Here is a 27,413-nt window from a genome sequence, read left to right as displayed (position 1 = left end):
GGGGGGCTTTTATACCTTTATTGACAGGACAGTAGGCTAACAGGAAACGAGGAGAGAGATGGGGAGTGACACGCAGCAAATCTGGTCGGGCTCGGAAATCGAACCAGCGCCAGCGCTGCAGATGCAGCAGCCCCACTTACTTACTTTACTTTATTTGTTTATTTAGACGGGACAATGCATATTAATGAACACTACATGAAAGCAATGTAAATAAGCCGGAATTAGCAAGAATGCTAAATTTCATCCGTAGTCCCCACATGAAGACAAAACAATACATACCAACAAACAGTAACCCTACATTAGGAGAGGGCGCCTAAGAACATACATACAAATACTATTTTTCCTCAACCAAGAGAAAACAACAAAACAACACATATTACTAACAGTACCCTACATTAGAAAAGAAAAGTTAAAAATATACGTACATGACATGAGCTGTACTCTTAAAACTATACATGGTCACAGGTTTGATTGTCAACTAACCATTTTTTTAGATTGAACTTGAAGGATGGAAATGACAAACAGTCTCTTATTGTTAGAGGTAGGTCATTCCAGGTTGAACATCCCTGCACTGAAAGGGTGTTTTTTCCAAAAGCGGTTACCCGGTACGGTACTTCGCAATCCCCTCTAGTGATTGCTCTAGTTTTGAGTCCTCTATCGGGCTTCCTTTTTATGAATTCCTTTAGGGGAGGTGGGCATAGACCATTTAGGGTCTTATATATGATACTGACCTGTTTAAATACCTTAAAATTAGCGAAACTCAAAAAACGGTACCTCTGAAGAATATTACAATGGTGATATGAGCGGGGTTTCCTATCGAATACCTTAAGCGCACTCTTATATAGCTGTTCAATGGGTTTGAGAATCGTTATACCTGTGCAAGACCAGTTTGTGAAACAGTACTCAATGTGTGATTGGATCATGCATTGGAGATAAGATTTAGCAGCACTAACTGCCAAACAAGGTCTGATTTGTTTAAAGTTCTGAAGGTTGAACTTGATTGTGTTTGTAACCTTTTTTACATGTTTTTTAAAGGTTAGGGTTGAGTCTAACATGACCCCGAGGTACTTGAACTCTGGCACAAGTTCAAGTTCCTCTCCACCCAGAAACACATTTGATGACTCCATCACAACTGGTCTTTTGGAAAAAGCCATGCAGACCGTCTTTTTTGCATTCAGGAGCAGGCATGAGTCTGTAAGCCAGTCCTGAACGCTGGTCAGAACAGAAGTTAAAACCGTTGACACCTCTGCATAGCTCTTTCCATGAGTCAGTATAACCGCATCATCTGCGTACATCTGGATATGTACATCTTTACATACATCAGGTAGGTCGTTTATGAACAGAGAAAACAGAATTGGTCCTACTATTGATCCCTGGGGGACACCAACCGAGCAAGTGTGATAAGGAGACTTGATGCCATTTATGCTTACACACTGTTCTCTATTTGATAGGTATGATGTAAACCATTTGATGGCCTCTGGGGACAAGTTGAAATGTGTTAGTTTGGACAAGAGGACCTGATGGCTGACAGAGTCAAATGCTTTCTTGAAATCTAAAAATACTGCCATTGCGCATGGGGCCTTGTTCAAAGCACACTTTAACTTTTCAATGAATAAGCAATTTGCTGACTCAGTGGAGTGGAAGGCTCGAAACCCAAACTGCATAGGATGCAGAGGGGTGTAGCCTTTGTCTAGATGTTTAACAATAGACTTTACAATCCACTTTTCAGCCACTTTTGATATAACAGGTAAGATGCTTATGGGTCTATAGTTTGATATGTCCGTTTTTGAGCCAGATTTGAATATAGGTGTTATAACAGCAGCTTTCCACTGAGTTGGGACAGTGCATTTTCTTATGGACAGATTTACCAGATGTGTGATTGGTGCCACCAGAGAGACAATATTTGTTTTAAGAAAGTTTGTGTCAAGCCCGTGTGCATCTTTAGCTTTGGATGCTTTCAGTGATCTGACAATGTTTGTCACCTCGTTTTCTGTGACTTCCTCCAAATTAAAAATGGGGAGATCATTTTGAACAGGGCGTGAAACAAACTTAGAGGGTCTGAACAACTGTGTGATTTCATACACAGAGTTTAGAAAAAACAGCATTAGATTGCTAGCAAGCGTGTGGGGATCTTTCACCAGGACATTATCTATTTTAAGTTCTAAGTTGTTATTATCCTGCTTATAGTATTTCCCTGTCAGTTTATTTATGTAGAAGATGATTACAATATTATCGCCAGATTGGCTACTAATGCTGCCAAGTCCATCATTGGATATGATGGACTATGGGTCCCGGTGACAAAGGTTATGAGCTGGTCCCATCAGCAGATTCCATAGTATCGGACTATCTAAAGCAATGGTCAGGTGTATTTTTACATTGTAGTTATAGAGGACAATTATAATGTATTAAGGCATATTTGTCGTATTAGCCAGGGATCCCTTTAAAGTGTCCAATCAGAACAAGTTGTCTCAAGACACTTTACATGTAGCAAAGACCCGACAGTCCCACCCTGCGCAAGCGATTTTGCGACAGTGGCAACAATAAACTCCCCCTTAACTGGAAGAAATGTCAGGCAGACCGTTGGCTCTAGGGTGGGCGGCTATCTGCCTCCATTCAAGTGTAGAACAGTATCTTATATTACAAATAAATAACATGTCTCCCAGTGCCCATGAACCTACAGTATGAATCCCTGTGCCCCTGATTATTATTCTGGGGGGTCCCCAGATGATTACCTTAATGTGTTTTTATTTTCTCTCTCAACAGTAAACAAACCAACATAAAGTTTAAGTGTATCGAGGGTATCTACACATTTCTAAAGTGACAATTGAAGGACTTTTTAATATCTCTAAAATGACAAATGAAATATTGGCCAAATTGTCAAATATTAGAAAATAGCCGATCTACATGCTCACAACGCCTCGCAACAACCGTGTTATACAAAATGTAATGCCACAACTTAGTGCTTGTTAGGGTGGTGGTGGTGGTGGGGGGGGGGGGGGGGTGTCCCAGTTAAAATATGATTATTTTGGGGGTCGCGGCTTGAAAAGGTTGAGAACCACTGATCTAATTCACCTGCCCCCCCTATGGTGAACCTGCCTTCAACCAGCCAAAGACACGCAGACAGTGGCTTCTTCAGGTCTGTGAAAAGTAGTTCATTGACTCGAGATGATTAATTTATGGAATTAAGGGATCGAAATGTTTTAATCTATTTTAATTAACTTTTCGTACAAGGAGTCTATAGCTTCTATAGCTTTGTTTGTGATCATTGAGCTGCTCCGTTACTGCAGTCTGGAGTCAGACTGCACACTGTTGTCTGAATGGGAAAGCTACGGTGGGTGCCAGCGGAAGTAAGCCATTTACCATGAGAGGGAGTGGGTTGTTGGCTGATTTACCACTGTTTCAGGGTTGAAACAACCCTGAAACAGTGGTATCAAATCAACCAACAACCCACAACCCTTGAATGGTAAATTGCTTTTCTACCACTTCTACCATATAAATGAAAGAAAACACAGTTGTAAGTTGCAAGGTTATTTAGTTACAATCATTAATTGTTTCAGTAACACAACAGTGGGCGGGGTCCATGAGCCAACTCAAGGTTTTTGACTGATTTACCACTGTTTTAAGCCAATCAGAATCCAGTATCTGAACATGTGACCACAAAAAGTGGTAGAAATTTGGGCAAGTCTTTGAATATTGTCATCTTTCCTGCAGCAGGGAATGAGATATAGTCAGTGTAGAGTTCTGTCTTTTTCTAATGCTTTGTGTGCATGGCCCTAAACTCTGTTAAACAAAACGAAAAAGAAAGAAATAAAAACTCATCTCATCAACATGTTTGGCTATAGCGTTTGTGACAGGCGATAAGAAGGAAGAGCTGTTCCGTGCATGTGAATATGTGGCCCTCATCTCACATGGTTCTCTGTGGCCCTCATCTCTCATGGTTTTCTGTGTTTTCCTATCACGGCTGTCAGATCAAACACTTGACCAGTCACATTTCCCCCGGGGCCGACTGACCCGTGGACTATCACAGCCAAGCATATTTCTAATTAAATCATCCTACACGTTTCTTTTTGATTGAACACACATAGCGGACGAGCTATGGACGTGCACTGTGCACACACACACACGCGCACGCACACGCACACGCACACGCACACGCACACACACACACACACACACACACACACACACACACACACACGTCACTGTCGGGCATAAGTTTCAAATTTGTATTTTTGTAAGTCAAGCAAAGCCCTGGTTCATCATACAAGACTATCGCACAAAGACTAGTGAAAATAGCAGATCTACAAGCACACAACGCCTTGCACCGCGCTTGTAGATCGGCTATTTTCACTATTTTAAATAGAAAATGATACATTGACATGATAACTAAAAAACGGTTTTGGACATACAAGGTTTCCACCCGACAACAACGATAGATGTATTACTTAATAAGGACACTATACCTCAGAGATTATTCTGTAAACATGGGCTTATTAAAATAGATGCAGGCAAAGAAGTCCCTGGGATGAGAAAAACACAAAAATGTGTTCGAGCAATATATTTACTCTTACTTCTTCTTCTCCAAGGCTCCCAAAGGATGAATGTCAACTCATTTCATTACTCAGTGATGTTTAATTAATACCAAGAACTTATACATGAGAACATTTTGCTTCCCTAATTTCAAGCCTGAAAAGGCAAAATGGGAATTAGCTGTGAAGACACATCTCATATCAGTGGTTTTCAAAGTGGGGTCCCTGCGATATTCCAGCAAAACAAGGAATAGTATAATTACGCTGTATACTTTCACTTGAAATGGATGTGACTAATAACAATATGACTACTAAAATGTTTTCTTTTCAGTTTTTCTTTGATTTATTCATGCTGTAATGATGAATTGTATGTACAGATCTATGTGTAGACTGGTGGAGTCAGGAGGAACTTGGCATAGGTATGCAGTGTTTGGCTCTGCTTTTCAGTGGCGTCAGTTCAGCAAAAGCTAGGGTATGGCAAAGATGGGAGTCCTCATGGAAAAGAGGCATTACATTTTGTATAACACGGTTCTATTGTGAAAATAGCAGATCTACATGCTCACAACGCCTAGCAGAGCATGTAGATCGGCTATTTTCAGTTTTTTTTACAGTTTTTTACACAGGTTTCTACGGTTTCTTGGGCTGGATATGGCAGCCTGGAATGGTTTTTCAAGTGCACCTAAACTTAGCATGTTAATTAGTAAACGTGCCACAATTAACAATAATGAATTGCTCCTGTGCAGCTGACCCGCGGAATCTGGGATATACCATTTTGTCAAGATGGGCAGAATACATGTAATATAGAATAGAGAATATAATTATAATACCTTGTTAAAGTGACCATTTTGTAAAATGTTGCGTTTGTAGTTATTTTACTGTAATTTAACAACATAATAACTAGAACAGATAGACAAAGAGACATTCATGGATTTATAATTTAAAAGTAACTTTTATTTTCCCCCCCTGGACCCAGGGTATGGCAGCTGCATACCCCTGCCATACCCAATTGACGCCCCTGACCTATTGTGTCTGAAATAAAGTTTATCATTGTTATCATGTTTACATTAATCAAGTCCCTACCCAGCGAACTTGGCATACTGTAGGTATGCAGTGTTTGGCTCTGCTTTTCATGACACCCTTGGTCCTGGGAGGGAGGGGTGGGTGGGTGGGTTTGCTTCTTTTCTTTTCTTGATCTTTTGTTACAGTATGTTAGTTTTAAGTTGTGTATGTTGTATGTATGTGTGTGTGTGTGTGTGTGTGTGTGTGTGTGTGTGTGTGTGTGTGTGTGTGTGTGTGCGTGCGTGCGTGCGTGCGTGCGTGCGTGCGTGCGTGCGTGCGTGCGTGTGCGTGTGCGTGCGTGTGCGTGTGCATGTATGTATATACGGTATGTATGTATGTATCTAGTTTTTGTTTGTTTTTTGTTTTTTATTCATGTTATCTATGTATACTACATAATTGTATTCTTTTGTGATATGATGAATAAAAACAATTGATAACAACAAAAATAAACATCATAAACATTAATCAATAGGTCCTAGTCACAATATGACTCATATAGAACCAAGGCTATATGCTTTATGTTACCTATAAAATACATTTTAACTGCATTTTGAAGAAGAATTGAGATGGAAACACAAACCTTGATTGCTGGAGAAATGCTGGAAGATTTCAGAACAGGATGCGTTCACCACCTGGCCAACGTCTGCTCTGGGCCAACATCGGATCTGATCCCATTCTGTTCTACAGCCTGGAAGACACAGACAGGTGGTTGTCAGTCAGTCAGTCAGTCAGTCAGTCAGTGAATCACCCAGGGGCGTCACACCAAATTCTGGGCCCTGGGTACAAGGATTCACTGCGGGCCCCCCATGAATGTTAACTATTGAAAAATAGCAGATATACAAGCTCACAGCGCGGCACCGAGTGCCGCGTTGCGAGCTTGTATATCAGCTATTTTTGAAAAATCGTGAAAATGTGTGCAAGAAACCTATGTCAAGGACCCCGAAGATGATATGTATTTGGCCACGGACCCCGATCTCAAAATATTTAGTTCCAGGGACCCCCAGAAGCAAAATTTGAGTTAGAAATGTTCGCTTAAAAAATACATATATTCAAAGATTTTCACACATTTTCACAACTTTAAAAAAATAGCAGATCTACAAGCTCGCAGTGCGGCACTCGGTGCCGCGCTGTGAGCTTGTATATCTGCTATTTTTCTATAGATAAAGTTATTAGGGCCCCTCCACCTTGGGCCCCAGTAACTCAGTCCCACTTTCCTACCCCTTGTGACGCCCCTGGTGTGAATCACCCACTAAAAGTCTTTACGTGATTCAAACTGCCAATGAACAATTTAGCCTCCTTTTCCGTGGTTCTCTTTTAAACTTGAATCCTGGCTACAGATCAATGTTGGTAGAATCTGTTGCTCTGTCTGCAGAGCTGTCACGAACAGCCGGAATGGAGATATATCTCCATTCCAGCTGTTCGCGACAGCATGCATGGCATATAGAGACAAATGGAGACAGATCACCTAATTCTCCAGGTGCTTCAAGCCACAGATTGCCTGATTATGTTACATGGCCTCCGTTAGGGCCGGGGTCAGGGGTTGGATAACATGTAGTGTATCTGTAGCGTATAAAACAGACCTGACAGGTGATGACTTTATTTAGAACATATCTATCCCCCAGCAGGAAGCACCATATATTGATAATTTCCGAGCAATCTAATGTGTGGGGCTTTCAACCAATCAAATGAATTGTATTTATAGAAAGAAACACATAGAGGGTGCAACACATAGACACATTGCCTAACGGAAAACGACAACTCAGTCTGGATCATCGGAAGCCAAGGAGCCAAGTGAGTTTTTCAAACGTGATTTAAACACAGGTGTGGGACCAGAAGAAATGACTGGTCGGTAGACTTCTAGACCCTTGTAGGGTTATTGAGAGGTAGAAGCTCTGATATGTACATTGGTGCCAACCCATTTAAAGACTTAAAAACAAACATTAAAAATCGTAAACTGAATCCTGTAACAAACGGAACCAGTGGAGGGAGGCAAGAATCGGGGAGATGTGGTCTACATAACCCTTTGCAGTTATGTATGAAATGGTCTGGACAACTTAGTCATGAGTCAAATTTGTGGAAGGGAAGACAAGCACATCCTTGCCATTCTGTATAATAGTATTGAATAAAAAGCTTAGCAGGACACCCACCATGTTCTTACAGTTCAATCACCTCTCAACTCAGAAACAAAAAAAAGGAAACAAGAATTCTATGATTATTTGAATAATGGTCTACTTCACCCCACCAAACCAGACAGGTGGACAGCCAGGGTGAGTGCACAGACAGCCAAATGACTGCAATCTGTAGGTTTTAGGTCTGTTGTCGCTCTCCTTTGACTAAGAAAAGTACTGAACTACATTAAAGTGGTGAACACGTGATGCATAGTGTCAAGTCCAGTGTGCTGTCTACTTCAAAGAAGTAGAACTTTTATTGATTGGCCTGTGGCAAAAGAGAACATTGGTATCTTGAAAATACGCTGAGGTACCGGACATATGGATTCAAAATGATAGAGTACTTACTGTAAAGTGTCACTCAAAGACCCGGTGCCATGATCTTTGTATGATTTTCTGTTTTTAATTTGTCTAAGGCCTCAGCATTCTTTATCCCACAGGATGTGATTAAAATGTGCAAGGATATCTGTCTTGAGATATATTTTGAGTGTCAGGACATTGTTATAATGGTGCATTTATATAGCACTTTTATCCAAGGCGGTTTACATAGATTGTGCATTACATTCACCCATTCACGCACACATTCATACACCGATGGCGGAGGAAACCATGCAAGGCACCAACCTACTCACCGGGAGCAATTAGGGTTTCAGAGTCTTGCTCAAGGACTCTTCGACATTAACTCAGGGGGAGCCCGGATTCGAACTGGGAACCCTTCGGGAACCCTTCGTGCTTTAATAACGGTTTCTCTACCCCTGAGCTATGCCACCCCTGATCATTAGACTCAAAGCAATAACCCACCTATCTCTCGACGCCCTCCCCAGTCAGAGTTCAGAATTTTAATGAATGTAGAATTATCTGCAGGATGTAATTTGATGTATGTAATTGACAAACAATATTTGATTTTAAAATATAAATCCTCTCTCACACTGATGGTCTTTGCTACGCGTTACTCCCGATCTCTCTCTCTCCCTGTTCCTGTCCTATCTTCACTGTACTATCCAAATGAAGGCAGAAAAGTCTAAAAATATACCTCACGACTCACGTTGCTCAAAAGAATCATGCCCGTCCCTGGTGTGAATGCACCTTAACAATCAGTCAATGGGAGTAGCATACCGGTAGACAAGTAGTCAAGAGAATGTGGAACTTCATGAGAATCCATGTAATCCACTATAAAAAGTTATATATTTTATTTTTCAGTTAAATGTTTTAAGAGTTACACTTGTTAGTTGTTGGAAAGCATATTTGGGGCTGTGTTTAACAAGATGGCTATTTCCATTAAAAGGAGACAGATGGGTCCAGAGTACTTTGGTGAGAATGTCTGGAGGGAGAGAGGGGGTGGGTATGCAAGTGGGCGCTCCGTTGACACAGTCAAAGCCAATATTATTCAAGAGAAAGACAAGTTTTAAACACTTGAATGTATCATTTTCTCAGGGGAAAAAAAGGAAATCAGGACCTCAATGATCGTCATCAAGGATGATAATGTGGCACTTTAATATTTTGGATTTCCCGCAGACACCAACGCCATAACATTTTTATGCATTAGTCTGCCACGTGGTTCATTCATACAGTATCATTTATATGGCTGACCTTCATTGTGTCGTTCTTAATAATATGTTAGACTAATTTCCAGTTCACCACTGCATGAATTAAGGTTTTACCGAACTCTGAAAAGCAAAAAAAAAAGAAGCAAAGGCAGCAGTGAGTCCAGCAAACATAGTAGAGCAGTTTTGTTGAAAGTTTTATGTTCTTTATTAAATAAAGAACACACGCGCACACACACACAGGAACACATTTTGTTCCTGTGTGCGTGCGTGCGTGCGTGTGTGTGTGTTTTGCATCTTTCTGTGGCACATTAATGTTTTATACTAGTAATATGTGTATCTCCTGTCCAAACCTCTCTTAGTTTGAATTACATTAACAAATAAAAAATTAATCACATACCCTTGGGTAAACAGTGGAATATATTATGCTGGTGTTTCCTTAGGGCCATCCACTTCAGTTGTCGGTGACATTAATCTATGACAGTGACAGTGACTTATGGCTGCAATCTGTCTAGTGGAATTATCCAATCTCTCTGCCTGCCTTAATTCATCCGTACAAAGCCACCGTATCAAATGCATTATAAAACCCCTCTGCCATGTAATCACCCCTCCAGCGTAACATCCTGGAATAATAGTTAGTCAAGCGATATGGGAATAGTTGAAGGCAGGATGTTGCGTCTCGTTCTGGATCAATCAACTTATTGTCACTCTTTTCCGGTTGTCACTAGATGGGACAATATATGAAAATGTCATGTCACGATTATTATGACCAAAATAATTGCGAATTATATATTATCACGATAATCCAAATATGCTTGAAACTCATAAAATGCCAACACTGCCTGCTGTACTACTATTCCCACATGGTTGCCCACTCCTTAACCTTTAGAAGGTTTGGAGTGGTAAAAAAACATTGCAACATGATTGTATTTTAGCTCTTGAGATTAGAGCAGCTAAAGCCTCAAGCAAGACGATGTGTTCTCTGTTCAGAGAGACTAGTGTCCCCTTTCATGACTGTATAATGTGTTAAAAGGTCAGTCTGCACCAATGCAACTCCTTGCAACCATTATTTATCCCTGATAATGGCATGTAGGCTATACGGTATGTGCGTTGGCACTCACCAATGTGCCTGGCACTTTGGCTGACTGGTCAGCGCACATACCTGGCAAATCGGGGTCCCGGGTTTGCCTCCCGGCTGTGACTCTACTCTACATTGGTGGCAGCGGTACAAATAGGTACTGGCGGAGTTGTCCGTCAGTTCCTCGGCATTGTAGATTCTGGCCGGCGTGCGTGGTCGTGCTCCCAGGTAGAGAGGACGACTGTAGGCTATACGGTATGTGCGTTGGCACTCGCCAACGTGCCTGGCACTTTGGCTGACTGGTCAGCGCACATACATGGCAAATCGGGGTCCCGGGTTCGCCTCCCAGCCGTGACGCTATACTTGCAAGGAGTTGCATTGGTGTGAGGACAGAGTTTTTTATCTATTTATTATTACTAGAAGCTGGGCCGCCCTTCGGGCGGCCCAGCGTCTAGTCGGCGACCTGGCCAACTCGGAACAATGTAAATAGGGAATGAATGCCCCGCCCTTTAGGACCCGTTTTGACCATCTGTCTGCCTGTGTCCATTTATGCCCATATATGGAGATATCTGTATCTGTCTGTCTGTCTGTCGGCGTCCATTTTATGTCCATATATGGAGATCACTGCAGTTATAGTTCTGGGTCCATTTTATGCCCAGATATGGAGATATCTGTCTATCTGCGTCCATTTTATGCCCATATATGGAGTATCTGTCTGTGCCTCCAACTGTGTTGCAGACACAGTGCCGGTTCCCCCTTTAATGCAAACCTCATTATACCTGTTGTCATAGGACCCGTTTTGAACATCTGTTTGCCTGTGTCCATTTATGCCCATATATGGAGATATCTGTATCTGTCTGTCTGCGTCCATTTTATGCCCATATATGGAGATCTTTGACCATCTGTTTGCCTCTGTCCATTTATGTCCATATATGGAGATATCTGTATCTGTCTGTCTGCAATCCATTTTATGCCCATATATGGGGGCATTCATTTTATGCCCATATATGGAGAACGCGCGTGCCCGTGGGACGAACGGTTCTCGAGATACGCGGATTACATACATACATACACACTCACAGAGATTTTTTGTTGACTCATGTGGCGTACGTGATGTCAGAGCCTTTTATGAAGTGATGTCACAATGAGTCAGAGCTTTCGCCGATTTCCTCCGGAACAGCCTGATGTCAACAATCAGCCCGCATAAGGAGATTCCGAACGTTTCTCGCCGGTTCGGGAAAACCGCGCGTCGGGTCGGGTCGAGACCCGGCACTGCACTCCGTGCCGCGGCGGGGAACGCGCGTGCCGAATCTGAAGCCGGTGGGACGAACGGTTCTCGAGATACGCGGATTACAGACACACAGACACACAGACAGACAGACAGACACACACGCAGAGACTTCTCGCATTTATAGATAGATTATAATTTTTTGAGTTGTGACTAGTTGCATTGTTCACCTAATACATGCTTCATCTCAAGAAACGAAATCCCTATGATGTCCTCGATATTAAGCCAATAACTAACAGGACTTTATGGGAATGCCCATATATGGAGGCCACATCAGCCACATACCACACTAACAGAACTCCATACACAGTTGGATTTTCATATACAGGTACCAGGGTCTACATATATGGGTTACTGGTCTGATATACATCACTGGCCAGATGGCCAAGACATGGCGCGACTTCGCCCTTTAGGGCGAGGTCGCTTGTCGCCCTGAGGCGTCTTACTAGTATGTATTGGGACTGTTAATGTCTTGGAGTCTTTGAGGAATCACGGTGAGAATGTGGATGTGGAACGCTTTTGAGGAACCCCAGTGGTTTAACCAGTGCATGTATTGCACCACACTGGAAACAATTCATGATTCCCGGAGGCCGCGCCCCCACCTCTCCGCCTCGAACCTCCGTCTAGAATCACAGCCGCCTCTATTGGGATTATTCACTTGAATGTAAATACCGCAGATTTGTACACATTAAATATTAATTCCGTTTTGGACCCAGAGCTTCGAAATCTCTTCCGTCAACAAGGCCTGGATGTGCATTGGAAAAATATCTAGACCTTTAAACTTTTAAAACAATACGACAGAGGAATGTATAAGGAGGACGCAGCAAGCGGAATGAGGAAATCGCCTGGCTGCTGGACCTACAGAGCCGTTTACACTGAGGCTATACTCTCCATTACACAAACAACCAACCAGAATAAACTGCTTCAAATGTAGGCTACATGTTTCTTATCATGCCGATTGCTTATAAATCTATAACATTTGATCTCGATTCCTGAAAAGTTTAGCTTCCGAGCCACAGAGGGAGAGCCAAGGGTGTCGCACCAAATTCAGGGCGCTGGATTCGCTGCGGGCCCACATGAATGTTCTTCATCGGGAGATTTAAAAAATAGCAGATCTACAAGGTCGCAGCGCGGCACCGCTTGTATATCTGCTATTTTACAATAGATAAAGTCTAAAATAATTAAGGCCCTTCCACCTTGGGCCCTAGTAGTAACTCAGTCCCATTTTCCCACCCCTTGTGACGCCCCTGCCCACAGCCTGCAGTCGAAAGCAGAGCTGAAATACAACACTTCGCGTTGGCTACCCCTGTTCATTCACAGACGTACATTACTTAATCAGTTGCTATTTAACATAACAAATAAGGTGTTTGTAGCCATGGGTCATTCGCGTTTTAGCCAATACAGTCTATTCATATTTTAACCGTTTTGAAACGGCTTTCTGTGGTCCAGCAGCCATGGACATTTTCCTTATTCCTCTGCTGTGTCCTTATATTCCTCTGTCGTATTGTTTTAAAAGTTTAATGGTCTAGATATTTTTCCAATGCATATCCAGGCCTTGTTGACGGATTGGAAGAGATTTCGAAGCTCTGGGTCCAAAACGGAATTAATATTTAATGTATAAAAATCTGCGGTATTTACATTCAAGTGAATGGGCCCATTAGAGGCCGCTGTGATTCTAGACGGAGGTCTAGGCGGAGACAGCGTTTGGAGGGGCGGAGTTGCGATTCGTCCGTTAAGCCCCTGTGGGCATTTTGTGTTATCCTTTTAGCATAACCTTTGACTGTATGTCTTGTACTGTTAATGATCATGTTAATAAAATCTGCAATCAATCAAATCAATACCACATAACTGTGATGTCCAGCATCAGAATCCTGTTAATGACCTAGTAACTATCTGAAATGCAGCGGCTCCATTCTTTCTTGTCTCCCTCCACTATATGCTAAAGCGACGCACAATTATCAATTAACAGTCAAGTCCAAAGCAGTCATAATTCATCATCTCCACCACTTTCCTTCCATCTGTCTGCCAGAGTGCTCTCATCCATTAGACCATTATTCACAGACGCAGCTGGAGCGAAGGGACACAGCCACAGGGGATCAACTCATTTAACATTAACAATGATTCGGGGGGGAATTACTTTTGGAGATTGTGCAGTGGCTGCTTTTAGAGCATTTGCCGAAGAGTGAACTGGATGATGATGCTCGTTTATTATACATGAAGCAACAGAACCTTCCTCACACAGGGTGAGTTGAGGTGATATGTTCTTAGGCTCTATAAAAAGTCCACAAAGAGATAGGTAATGAATAAGAATGTGACCTGTTTTGCAACAAAGAACTAAAACTTGGTCCAACTCTGCATGACTACATACAGTATTACAGGCACATTCGGTAGCAGGGACGTGCTGGCCATTGGGAAAAGCGGGACAACTCCCGAACGGCCGGTTCATTCCCGGCCGGTCCAGGCCGGCCATTAGGCAAAAAATAAAAATAAAATGTCGGCCTTCGTTCCATTTTGGGGGCTGGGCAGCCAACAAAGTAAATCGTCACTGTCTGGCAGAAACCTTGTATCTCCAAGTTTCAAATTTGTACATTTTTTCGCAAAGCAAAGCCCTGCTTCATCAGACAAGGCCGTCGCAAGAAAGTAGTGAAAACAGCAGATCTATAAGCACACAACGCCTCACACCGCGAGGCGTTGTGTGCTTGTAGATCAGCTGTCTTCACTAGTTTAAATCATTTTTAAAATGATAAATGCAAAACAAACGGTTTTGGACATGCAAGGTTTCCACCCGACAACGACGAAATATAACTCATGTAATTGGCCCACTGGCAAGTCACTTGTCATGATCTGAAATGGCAAATCTTTGAGTAGCAGCAGCGCTATAGAGAGAGATCTCTATCTATAACGCACAATGAGGGCCTCTCCAACTCTTTTTCCCGGGCTGAATCAGGGGCCTAGCACGTCCCTGGTCGGTAGCCGCATTTATGGACATAGAGAAACAAATTGGCAGGAGTCTGCTGGCAAAGGTGTCAACAGATGTCACCTGCGTAATGAGTATAACACGGCTGACTCCTGCAACAAGGCGTCGCCATGCCAGCGCGCCCTGAATTGCATGTCTGTCATCTTCGCAGTGTCGGACAAAGTCATCAAGGGCAATTAAAATCAAATTAGTCTCCGAATGTTAAGGTGACAAATAGCATGGTCCCAGTGGGAAACCATAACAACATTAGCACCTAACAGAATGGAATGGGTGCAAGAGGGAATAGATCGAGGGCTGACAAGTTGACACCTGTTCTTCCTTCTTGCTCTGCCACATTTTAAAGATTTCTAAACAGACAGTCCCATTATGTCACTTATGTCACTCGCCCAGCTGTGTAGAATGCACAATTGTGCTTTTTAAGAAGATCAAGTAAAACATTTTCTTACTGAAAAAATAAATAAATATATTGGAAATGTCATTCATGTCTTCATTACATCTGGCCTAGATTCAATATTATGATTCTTTGTCATTAATAAATAGGTATACTTCTTGACTACAGCTTGTACTGAATGCAGCTGCGAGGGTTTTCTATTAAAATGTAACTCTACTATTTTACCGCCTCTGTCTTTATATTTTAGCACGTTTTTATTCAGTAGGCTATAAACCATTTTTGTAAACCCTGATTTAGGTAGGTGCAATACAACAAAAATGATTAAAAATATTTAATGAGTTTTCTCAGACGAGAGAGACTTGGAGTAGAACTGTTGCGGGCATCTAGTCCTAGGGAGGTCCTCGATGCTTACATATCTGAATTTTTCCGTTTAAGCGGATGAGTGAAGAGGGAGCGCTACAAACCCTGTCAAATACACCGCTGGTTAATTCATAATGCACTTTTTCCTTACGAGAAATGGAATCAAAAGTAACATTTCTGTCTTTGAAATGAAATGGAGTGAAAGTCATAACAAGTAGGCCATGCAAAAATACAAATACTCAAGTAAAGTACATTAAGTACAGTACTCAAGTAAATGTACTTAGTTACTGTCCAGGGTGTTTCGACTGGTTGGTTTGCACATGAATCATATGTGTGCACTGGGATCCGTCTCCTGGTTCTTTGTCCTTCCCTTCTGTATCTGGCTTGAGCTCAATGCACTCGGATTAAACTAAGATTGCTTTTCGTTTGAATAGCTGACTGAATCCGTCACTCAACACAATGTACACTGAACTGCACAAGGCATATGGCCAGCACACACACACACACACACATGCGCACACGCACGCGCACGCACACGCACGCGCACGTGCGCGCGCGCGCGCACACACACACACACACACACACACACACACACACACACACACACACACACACACACACACACACACACACACAGTGTAACACAAAAAGATTCCAACCATAGTGGATTAATTTAAAGCCAAAATGAAAGATGAGCTTTGGCAGTTAAATCTCACACCCAACGGGCTCAGTTTCTGCTCCCTATAGTTATAGGTTTTATGTGCCCTATAGGGAAATAGCAAATACAACAAAAACTATTGGCTCAGATAGTGTCATAGAGATGACAGTGATGCAATACCTTTTTTGGAAGTTTCCCCACATACAACATGGACACTTTTAATCGGGTTAATACAAGATTTAAAATAAACCAGATTAAAATTCTCCATGTACACACCTAAATAAACCTGATCAAGCTCAACCCGATTGATAGTTACAGAGAAGTATGAAAAGAATAAAAAATAACAGAGTACAGTAAAGAGCAAGGTACATCAAAGAAAGGGAACAAAGAATGTATACATAAAGTGTCAAAAAAAACTGTCAATGCGCAACGTGAGACAGCCAACTTGAACAAAAAAAGCAATCCTTAAGCACAGCTCAATACAATACAGTGCCCAAACAAAAGTGTCCATAACAGTCAATGCTAGTCAGTGCTACAAGTATCTCAAAGCCATGTCAAACACAAGCAAAATACTCAATACTACTAACACAACCTAATAGTGCAGAGCCAAAAAAAGAAAAGAAAAAAGTGTCAAATTCTAATCGGGTGCAGAGGGGTGGCCATCGTTTTACAACCCGATCAAACACCAGATCGGATTGATCTCACCACATGTAAACGCTTGATCCAAAACCTTCAATCGGGTTTGTTTTAATCAGACTGGAAGAAAGGTGCCCATGTAAACACAGTGTAAGGCTTGTTATCTGATCCAGTCTCTATAGCCTGGTTTATTGTTCTGCTGGTTTGGCTTGTCAGAGACAGACACATTGAGCAGAGACGTCAATTGGGCATGGCAAGGTATGGCAGCTAAAAAATAAAATGTACTTCTTAAAATAAATTCATCATGCCTGTTGCTAAGGTTGCTAAGGTATGGTGTGTTGCACGCACGCGAAGGCGCGCGTGCAAGACACCAGTCATGTTGCCATACCTTAGCTTTTGCTGAACTGACGACACTGACATTGAGGCTTCTATAGGGCCTCTGTCTCCGGTGCTGAATGGAGCGGAGCAGAGATACTGTAGACACACAGAACGTGTCACTTCAGTTCAGCCTTGCTTGCTTGCTCTGTGTGGTTATAAATAGGACTTTTGCCCATAATACTATTTTTCTCCATTGCAGCAATCCACAGAATAGACATGACATGCAGGGGAGTGAAGATTCGGTCAAGAGAGAGAGAGAGAGAGAGAGAGAGAGAGGGAGAGAGAGAGAGAGAGAGAGAGAGAGAGAGAGAGAGAGAGAGAGAGAGTGAGAGAGAGAGAGAGACGCACGCATGCACGCGCGCGCACACACACACGCACGCACGCACACACGCACGCACGCACGCACGCACGCACACACACAGACAGACAGACAGACAGAGATATCTTTCATGAGCAGAAAGACAAATTGATCTGATCGTCATTTGTTACTTAATGACCCTATTATTTTGATGATTTTAGGAGTCATCTCTGTTCAATTTTCTATAATTTTGCATTTTGCAGACCTGCAGGGTTTCGAGTGCTCCGAGGGCTCTCAGATTTAATGGCTTCACCTGGCTTCACCACTGCTGTGAAATAAATGTATTATTGATTTTGAAACAGAAGTTCTGTGTTGTTCTTATTTAGCCTTTCAGTAGCTATTGTATGGCTAAATCGATGAATTTCATTACACCTGCCAAATCAGGTCAACCTGATAGTTGTCCCAAATATTCCTATTTCTGGTCGTGCTCAATCAATCACATTTAAAGAAAGAAATTGTCCACGTCTTGTCAATACACCACTATACCTGCAGGATGAGGAAAGTGCAGAAATAAGCATAGCAGGATGATAACCGAAAAAGATTGCCCCCCTCGTAATTTTTAACCCCCCCTCACTGGGCCTGATAAATAGTATTAGCCAGTTTAAGCAATGCTACGGCAACGGCAGATGACAACGGTAATCGGAAATAATCCGCGCTCGATAGATCAACCTGCCGTCGCCGCGGCCGCCTCTACTACGGCTGAAGGTCCCTTCCCACGTAGCGCCTACTCCGTCTGCTGCGTGTACGCGTCGCCATGGGAACCAAAGCATTCAATGAAAGGGGTGGGAACCCGTCGCCGCCGAGGCGTTGCTTAACCATTTTGATCGCTACGGCGATTACGTCATAGCAGCCGTAGTCCCGCCTCACGTTGCGGTAGCAGAAACGGTCTGCTTAATGTCGCTATTATGAAATATACTACTCAAAGGGACTGGTTGACTAGGATTAGGACCGGCCGCAGTGTTGTCCGGTAAGAACTTAACCGAGATGTCAACCCTAATAATGACTATGGATAATGGATCTGAGGATCCAATCCCAGACGGTATCCTGCAGAGATATCTGGGTTGTAAGGCCAGATATCCCGACTCGTACGGAAGGCTATGGGGTCTCTCCGTGAGAGCTGGCTACTGAATACGATTATAGACGTTAGGAGTCGTGTCGGAGTCGAGCTCCTGCTTGCCTCTATCTCTATCTATCAGAACCCGTCATACTGATGTCAGCAGCTAGATGTCTTTGCCGGTTCCATATATGGAGCTGTCTCCATATATGGAGATATATCTAGTCTGGGTCCAAATATGGAGCTTGTAAGGTCAGACTTATCCACCTGTTTCCGTGACAATTTACTGTAGAATTATTTGTGGGACACTTCCAGAGAACAGCAGACATACAAGCTCACGTCGCGTCGCAGATGCAACCGTTGTGAGCTTGTAGATCACTCTTGGCTGCGGCACCGGAACTGCCGCACTCCTTCTGCGCAATGCACAATGGAACGTTGGAAAGTTGTGGATAGTGAGCTGCGTCGGGTATCTCCATATATGGAGTACCAGTATTCAGTGAGTAACTATGGCTACCTATCAACTACCCACATGACGTGAAGGTGAGTGAGGGTCTTCGTAACAAATGACCAAATTCATTCATCCCCAAACATTCTGTTTTCAATTTCATCTTCTGCTGTCTAAATGTCATCTCCAGTTGTCTCATGTGTATCTCTCAAGTAGGCTGCTTGTTATGAGTGCACATGTGTGAGAGTAAAGATTGCATTGTGCGAGCGTGTGTGTGTGCGTGCGCGTGTGTGTGTGTGCGTGTGTGTGTGTGCACACGAGGCGTGTGTGGGTTTGTATGTGTGTGTAAATAAAGTAAACTATAAATCTAGACCTTACAATACCCAAGTCAAACACATTGACACAAAGCAGCGCTATCAGCATACCAGTGTCAGCAGTACGATTACGAGCCTCCCTCCTCCGGGTCTGATCACAGATTTCCCGAGCCTTCAGGTGATGGCTGATGATGGCACAGTCTGGATGGATTGCTTCTGTCTGGAAAACAGAGACCGCTAGGGTTAAAATACATGTAACAGAGGTGATCCGAACCTCCCCACCCGGCTTCAAACCCGGGTCTCCCGCATGAAAGTCCAATATCTTAACCATCACTTCAAAGGGACATCCCTATGAAACGAGAGCAGATACTAGACTTTTGAGGCTTCAGGCTGGGGCTGCAACTCTCTCCGCCACATACATAGACTCAGAGGAGGAAAAAGTACTATGTACTTAAGTAAAAGTATCAAGGTTCAGGTTAATTGTCACATATATCCATTCAAGTAGAGATACAATGAAATGATTGTGCCAAGAGCACTCTCAGCCTTATTACACAAAGACATGATCACAGTGACCCACAAGAGTGTGGACCCACATACCATGCAGGCCACACAAAAACAAGCCCCAACAAACACAACATACAATACCATACAGTGTAACAGTGTACAGTTTAAAAGTGCGTACAGTGCCTACAGTATATGTTTGCCTATGTTTCAACCAGTCGTTGAGCAACCTGGCTGCCTGGGCAAAAAGACTATTACTGAAACGGGTAGTGTGCGATTCGATGCTCCAGTAACGTTTTTTTGGATGGGAGGAGTGAGAACAGGGTATGGGTGGGATGGCTGCTATCTTTAATGATGTTCTGAGTTTTTTTCTTGCAGCGTGTGGTATACTGTAAATTGTATGGTGCTGTGGCAGTTCTGTGCCGATGATTTTAGGTGCTGTCTTCACAATCCTCTGCAGCTGTCTACAGTCCTGGGCAGCCAGGTTACCAAACCACACAGTGAAACAACCTGTCAGAACACTTTCTATGGTACAACAATAGAAATTCACACCTTGGTGCTCAAGCCAAATCTCTTGAGGCGCCTCAGAAAGTACAATCATCTGTGCTTTCTTGAGGATACACTTGGTGTTTAGAGAATGTGTTTGTGATGTGTACACCCAGGAATTTGAAACTGTCCACTATATCTACAGATGAACCATTGATGGAAAGGGGGATGTGATTTACTTTAGACTTCCTAAAGTCAACGATTATTTCTTTAGTCTTAATGACGTTTAGAGAGAGGTTATTTTGGCACCATAGGTTAGATCTTCAATTTCCCTCCTAGGCCCTCTCATCATCGTTGGATATTAATCTTATCACAATGGTGTCATCTGCAAATTTGATGATGGTATTATTGCCACACCTGGTAATACTGCAATATAGAAACACTTAGTAGTAAAGTCTGGTATTGGCATAAAAATGTGCTTAAAGTACATACCCGTATTATACAGGATGTCCTGTTTCATCAAGTTATCATAGGTCTAAAATGTATAAAAATCTTATAAAATAGAAGATTTATGAGCCTGTAGATCGTCTGTAAGAAAAGTTTAAATAGGGCTGAAGTGGTTGATTTATGTTTTGTAATAATAATCAAAATACACAAATTTCTACTAACTAAAAGTTTTCAAATACTTGTAGTGGAGTAAAGTACAATATTTGCCTCTGAGATGTAGGCTAGTGGGTCGAAGTAAAAGTATAGAAAAATGGTAATACTCCAGTAAAGTAAAAGTACCTAAAAGACTTTACTTGAGTGGTTTTCCACCACTCACTGTGCCCTTTATTTATGAGCTGGCCTGTTTTTAATGAAGAAGCCGGTGGGACGAACGGTTCTCGAGATACGCGGATTACATACACACAGACAGACAGACACGCACACAGAGACTGCTCGCATTTATAGATAGATGACGTGGTAATGTCACTATATGGCTAGTCAGATTTTTATGTACTGTAGAACATTCTAAGAGTTAAAAATAGTGTTATTCAAAGAATAGATGCAACATAATATGAATAATTTCTAGACATTTACATTTATCTGACATGCCTGATATTATGCTTTTAGATGAGGATAAACTAGAAAAAGTGCTCTTGGAGCATAGGTCTACATTGACTTGTTTATTTGTCTCAAATGTGGTAAAATCAAACTTCATGATAAGGGGGATATATTAGGCTAGTCAGTTTCATTCTTTTCAGTACACACACACACATGGCATAGCTGAATGGTTAGGGAGCCCGCCTGGGGATCCAGTTGGTTTGATTCCAGGCCAGGGTAGCAATGTGTGTCCCTAAGCAAGGCTCTTAACCCCTAATTGCTGGGCAGCGAATCAGCTGGGTTGGGCTGAAAATACTGAATTTCCCCCTCGGGAAGAAGTAGGTAAATATTATTATTATTTATTAGTAGCCTATTACACACACACACACGCACGCGCGCACGCGCACATGCACACGCACACGCACACACACACACACACACGCACACGCACACGCACACGCACACACACACACACACACACACACGCACACGCACACACACACGCACACACACATTTCTCCTGGTCAGGGAAACGCTGGTGGATGTCAGTTTTTCTGGCTATTGAATGTCTCCCTCTAGTTTCCCAAACAGTGGGTCATGACCTTTTATATATACTCTATGGTCATGACCCATTTGCAGGTTAAGGACCAGGTTAAGGATGAGTCACAACGTATGGTCACAACACGAGTAAAAATCCCATTCTATATAGCCTATATAATTTATATTAAAAAATATATATATATAAAAAAAAAAACTTAAAACAAACAAATACATCTAAGAAATTCCATAAATTAAAAAATAAATAAATTAAGAAGTGAAAATTGCCCTGTGTTGTGAGCTTGTAGATCTGCTATTTATTTTCACTAGTTTGTGTCCCGGGCAAACGTCTAATTTCTCTTTTGGGTTTTGACCTGACAAGTTTGGGATCCACATTCTTTAGATCAGGGGTTAGGGTTAGGGTTATTATTTTACAGGTTTACAAAAAATATTTAGAAAATATATGAAAACATTATTTTTTTTTAAACAACAATTTCGTGGACCCCCTGCAGACCTAAGATTTAGATCATCTCAAAACTCATTTAGCACTATATTATTTTTGTGATAAGGTCTTCATATCCATGCTATAAACCCGGGTTCAAACATATCAGATGCAAGCAGAAAATCTGGGGCAACTATTACCGGGATGTCTTTAATCTTTTTCCCAACTGTCTGATTGATGCATGCATGTTGAGCAATTAAGTGGCATATGATTAGAGTCATCACTCCTATATGAGCGATCACTCAACTACTCAAATGTGATGGCACTTATGTTGGAGCAGCTATGTTGTTACTCACCATTTCCAGCCAAATTATGTAAAATATGAAGAATATGAATTTCTGGTTTCTTCTTCTTGAATGTCCCGCACAATACAGATCCATTTTATTTTTTTCTTCCTTTCCCCCCCGCTTTTTAACTCCTCTTCAGATAGTGAAATGTCAAATCTTGATTGCTGGATGCTCTGTAGTAGCCTATACCTTCTGAACACTGGCTTCTTTTCCAGGACGTGCTAAATCCAATTCCGTCAATTGAAGTGTGTGCTGCTGCCTGCTGGGCTGCCGAGAAATAGGTGAATTCCCTGCAAGCTGCAAAACTTGCGCTATAGCGAGCCGATGCCGCCCCCTCCTCCACTCCTCTCTCTGTCACTGTCATCACTGTCCGTGAGTAACACATGCGATCCAGGAGGACAGAACTAGTCCAACTGTAGCTGCTAGATTTGATATGCTTATATTATTTTTCTAAACAGATGCGCTGCAGCTAAAATGGAGCTGTCCATGGTGCTAATTGAGCTGCAATAGACAAGCAAGTTGAGCAGCTTGGGGCGTGCCATGGGCTACAAATGGCTAATTAAGAAGCCAATTAGAACTCTTCAAATTACTTTGAAGTGGCAAAAAAGAAAGTTGGAATGTCTTACAATCCATATTAAAATTAGTAAAATAGCAGCAAATAATGGCCGGGGCATGCTTGCAGTTTAAAACTGATGTTGTAGTGACATTGTTATAGTGATGTTACCGAAATTCAAGTCAGTGTATTATTTTTACACACCACCTTATTGTATCTATCTCTATACTTAATCTGACTTGTGTGTCATCATGTAGCCTCGGCTGGGAGGCAAACCCGGGACCTCTGTACCTGATGCCGTGTATGTTACCAGTCAGCCAAAGAGCCAGGCTCACTATAGTGAGCAGCAACGCACACACCGTATAGCCAACTCAATTGCTGTTGCTATGACACCTGAATTCCCCCACAAAGAACAATAAAGGTCTGTCAATCTATAATTTATGCCAATATCTACTGTATAATATCTTTAAAGGCTTTATACTACATCTTCACACTGGGTAGCTCAGTCATTAGAGCTCTTGCCTTTGGCCCACAAGGTCATGGGTACGATCCCGGACACCGCCAACTCAGCGTATATGAGTAGCACGGCTTGGGTGCGGCATGTACTGGGAGCTAATGTAAGTATGACGCTCCACCTCAGCAATCCATCTCCCAGGGGTCTAGCGCATGTACAGTAATGGTGAGTGTTACTGTCTGATTATGGCACAACCCAGCTAGGGGCGTCAATTGGGTATGTCAGAGGTATGCAGCTGCCATACCCTGGGTCCAGGGTAAAATAAAAGTTACTTTTAAATATAAATCCATGAATTTGTCTATCTCTTCTTGTTATTAAATCACAGAAAAATAACTACAAATGCAAAATTTTCCAAAAAATGTCACTTTAACATGGTATTATAATTATATTCTCCACACTTTTATTCTCCCCATCTTGAAAAAATGGTATATTCCCAGGTTCCGCAGGTCAGCTGCACAGGTGCAATTCATTATTGTTAATTGTGGCATGTTTACTAACATGCCAAGTTTAGCTGCACTTGAACAACCATTCCAGGCTGCCATATCCAGCCCTGTAGAAATGGGGGGAAACATAGAATGTACTTCTTAAAATAAATGTATCATGCCTGTTGCCATACCTTAGCTTTTTCTGAACTGACGCCACTGGCACAACCTTCACTTACTTCGGCAATGTGGCAACAATGGTTAAGCGAAGCTTGGCCAATCAGTTGGGTTTGCCGGTCAGGGACGTAATTGGCTATAAAGTGACACAAGCGTAATGTGCTGCTTCACCAATCCGCAAAGCCAAAGGTTTGGGTTGGCCAATCAGGGAAGCCGATGCAAAGAATCCCCTGAACACGCTGAGATTTTGACCGTCCTACTCAGACCTGTGGTCAAAAAGATAAGTGAGGATACCTAAATCGCATAAATGCGATGTTAGAATGACGAAGTCAGACATTGAAAAAAAGTTAGGTGGTTTGAGCAAAAATTTTAAAAATAACAGCTCTACAAGCTCAAGCCTTAAAGGGATATTCCACTTTCAACAGGGAGCAGTGGAAGGGCCTCTCTCCACATACACACCCATTGTAACTTCAAACTCCATTTTAACCATGATAGATTCATTAAAAACACCCATTATTTTTTTCTGGTTACTCATACTACCCTCCTAATACGTGAGCAGGCCGTGTTTTTTTATAACTTTTTTCATTTATTTTTAATAATTATTAAAAAAATAATTATTAAAAATAAATGAAAAAAGTTATAAAAAAAAAAACATGGCCTGCTCACATATTAGGAGGGTAGTATGAGTCACCAGAAAAAATAATGGGTGTTTTTAATGAATCTATCATGGTTAAAATGAAGTTTGAAGTTACAATGGGTGTGTGTGGGGAGAGGCCCTGGGCCTGGAGGGCCTGGTAACATTTACATCAAATATCTAAATGTTCAATCAAGCTACGGTAATTAAAAACTGTTCAGGGTGTTCATAAAAGCCTGATTAGACGATAAAATTACCAAACGTTTTTTTGAAAGTGAAATATCCCTTTAAACCTTGCCATGTCATGTCCAGGTGCCCACATGTCTCTAGTGCCCAGATATCCAGGTTCCTACTCATCTGGCTTTGTCCGGGCCCCAAAACATGTCCTGACTCTGAAGCATGGCCTACATCTGGCCTACATCTGGCCTACGTCTTGGCACAAAGCTCTCAAAGTGTGTTGTATGCCCACTCGCCCATGGTCACATTGGCCAAGCTTCGTGGATGCTTAATGAAAGCATGTAGCCTATGTACGCAAATTATGATCAAGGATAGGACATCACAACATGACAGTGTGGTTGCTGTGACGCGAGTCACACTCGCAATTGCAAATGAATTCCGTCTGGTCAATTTGACATACAGTATATGGCCCAAGTGCGTGCCACCAAAAGTGTGGGAGGAGTAGCGCGGCAAAAGAATGTTTATCTTCTAGAAAGATGGATGGATGGAAGGAAATAAAGTAGCCTACTATAGTCTAATTAACTCATAATGAATAGCACCGCTCACTTCACACTAGGTGTGATTTTTAGTTTTTGTAGCGAATGTTGAAAAGTGGGACACATTGGAACACCAAGTTCCTTCACATACCGGTAGGTGATTTTTGGCTCTGCCAGCAGGGGAGGCAAGATTTCCCCATGATAAAAATAAATAAAATAAAATAAACATATTTTCAGTAATGCCATAGCCTAACTAGTAACTAGGCCTAATAACACATCTGTGAGAACTCAATGGCTAAGTAATAGAATATATTATAAACAAAAACATATGCAAGACAGATATGTGCTTCTTCTTCTAGATATTATTATTATTATTTGTTGTTTGTTGCAGGCCTGGAATTTCATCATTTTAGGGGCAAGGCCACTGTGCCTTTAGGCTTGTCCATTTTATAAGGGCACAAACGTCAAATGCCAGGGCAGGAAGGCCATAAAATAAAACAAGATTTTAGTCCATTGAAAAAATGAATTGAAATAACTTTTAGGGTTACATTTAATATCTGCTGTGAAATAAATACATTCACAATCTGATGCTCAGCCCTGCACATTATCAAATATACTGGATTGGTTTAAAATGGGGACTCAACAAGACACAGAGGAGAAAGAAATCAGCTGGGCAGGGGCATTAAGGCCACTGTGGCCTCAATACATGACATTTTTGGAGGGGCACAAGGCCAAACTGAGGGGCAACGACAGCCATGGCCTTCATGGCCTCCATGAAATTCCTGCCCTGGTTTGTTGTCATGGCTGCCAGTTCCCACCTGATGTTGTGTGGTAGTTCTGACTGCTCTAGACAGTACTGAATAACTACTAGCTTGCACAGCGTCTTAAGAGTAGGACTCAAGTCTAAGATGATCAGGTCATCAGACGATACATCAATACCGTTGTATCGTCCAAAGAGCAGGATAAGATCTCCCACCAATGTGCAACAGCTCACGTTCATTGGACCCAATGGACATTTCCCCCTGGGCTCAACCTCCTTCCAGGAGAAGGTCTCTGGATTGAACTTCCACATATCAGTGAACTTCTGTTCCTGGTCGTGACCACCCAATATGTACAGCTCTCCATTGTAGGTAAAGGCTGAATGACCACAGCGTCTTTCTGGAAGAGGCCGTGCAGAAGGTGTGTTCAGCCAGCAGTTTGTGTCAAACACTCTGGTGTCGTTGTACATCCCCCCTTGGCCCTGATTGACCCCAAAGCCCCCAAATACAAACATCTTCGTCCCGATGATGGTGGCAGAGTGAAAGTATGAAACGGGAGGTGGAGTTCCTCTGGTGTTAATTAATGACCAGACCATTGAGGTGGTGTCCAACTTGTAGGTGTCATTGCATCCAGTCTGGATATACCCTCCATGGATAAAAATGACCTTCCTCAAGACACAGGCTGAGTGAAAGCTCCTCCCCCCTGGAACAGTCCCTGACACCTTGTGTTTGAACCATCTGCGGGTGTCGACATTAAATGCATAAAGCACGTTGCAGTAATCAATCCCTCCACCCCAGATGTAGATGGTACATTCTATCAGCACAGCTATGTGGGCCTGGCGCCTGGAGGGAACATGTTCTGTACTTCCAGATGTCACTGGAGGCAACTTTCTCCAGCATAAAGACTCTGTGTTGAGAACATGCATATCAATCTGATCACTGTTGTTCACGTTACTGTTGGAGTCTCCAATGTAGAACACTTTGTGTCCCACTGCGACATGAGGAGTAT

At 42.3% G+C, this 27,413-nt stretch overlaps 1 protein-coding gene across 1 annotated transcript in view; it reads right to left on the bottom strand.

The window, feature by feature from the left end:
* LOC308284912 (vasoactive intestinal polypeptide receptor 1-like) overlaps positions 1–26,919 on the bottom strand; it is a gene marked incomplete at both ends in the record, with an annotated part of 55,168 nt that extends 28,249 nt beyond the window's left edge. Inside the window, 3 exons of the mRNA XM_080725637.1 lie at positions 6,169–6,276; positions 19,349–19,457; positions 26,641–26,919. Of these exons, the coding sequence (XP_080581763.1) occupies positions 6,169–6,276; positions 19,349–19,457; positions 26,641–26,919 (496 nt within the window). The remainder of the gene's footprint in view (positions 1–6,168; positions 6,277–19,348; positions 19,458–26,640) is intronic.
* Between the last annotated feature and the right edge of the window lie 494 nt (positions 26,920–27,413).

This window comes from Nannobrachium achirus, assembly GCF_963921795.1.
Source record: "Nannobrachium achirus genome assembly, chromosome: 5".
NCBI classification, from domain to species: domain Eukaryota; kingdom Metazoa; phylum Chordata; class Actinopteri; order Myctophiformes; family Myctophidae; genus Nannobrachium; species Nannobrachium achirus.
The sequence above is the reverse complement of the archived record's forward strand: the minus strand, read 5'-3'. Positions and strand labels throughout refer to the sequence as shown.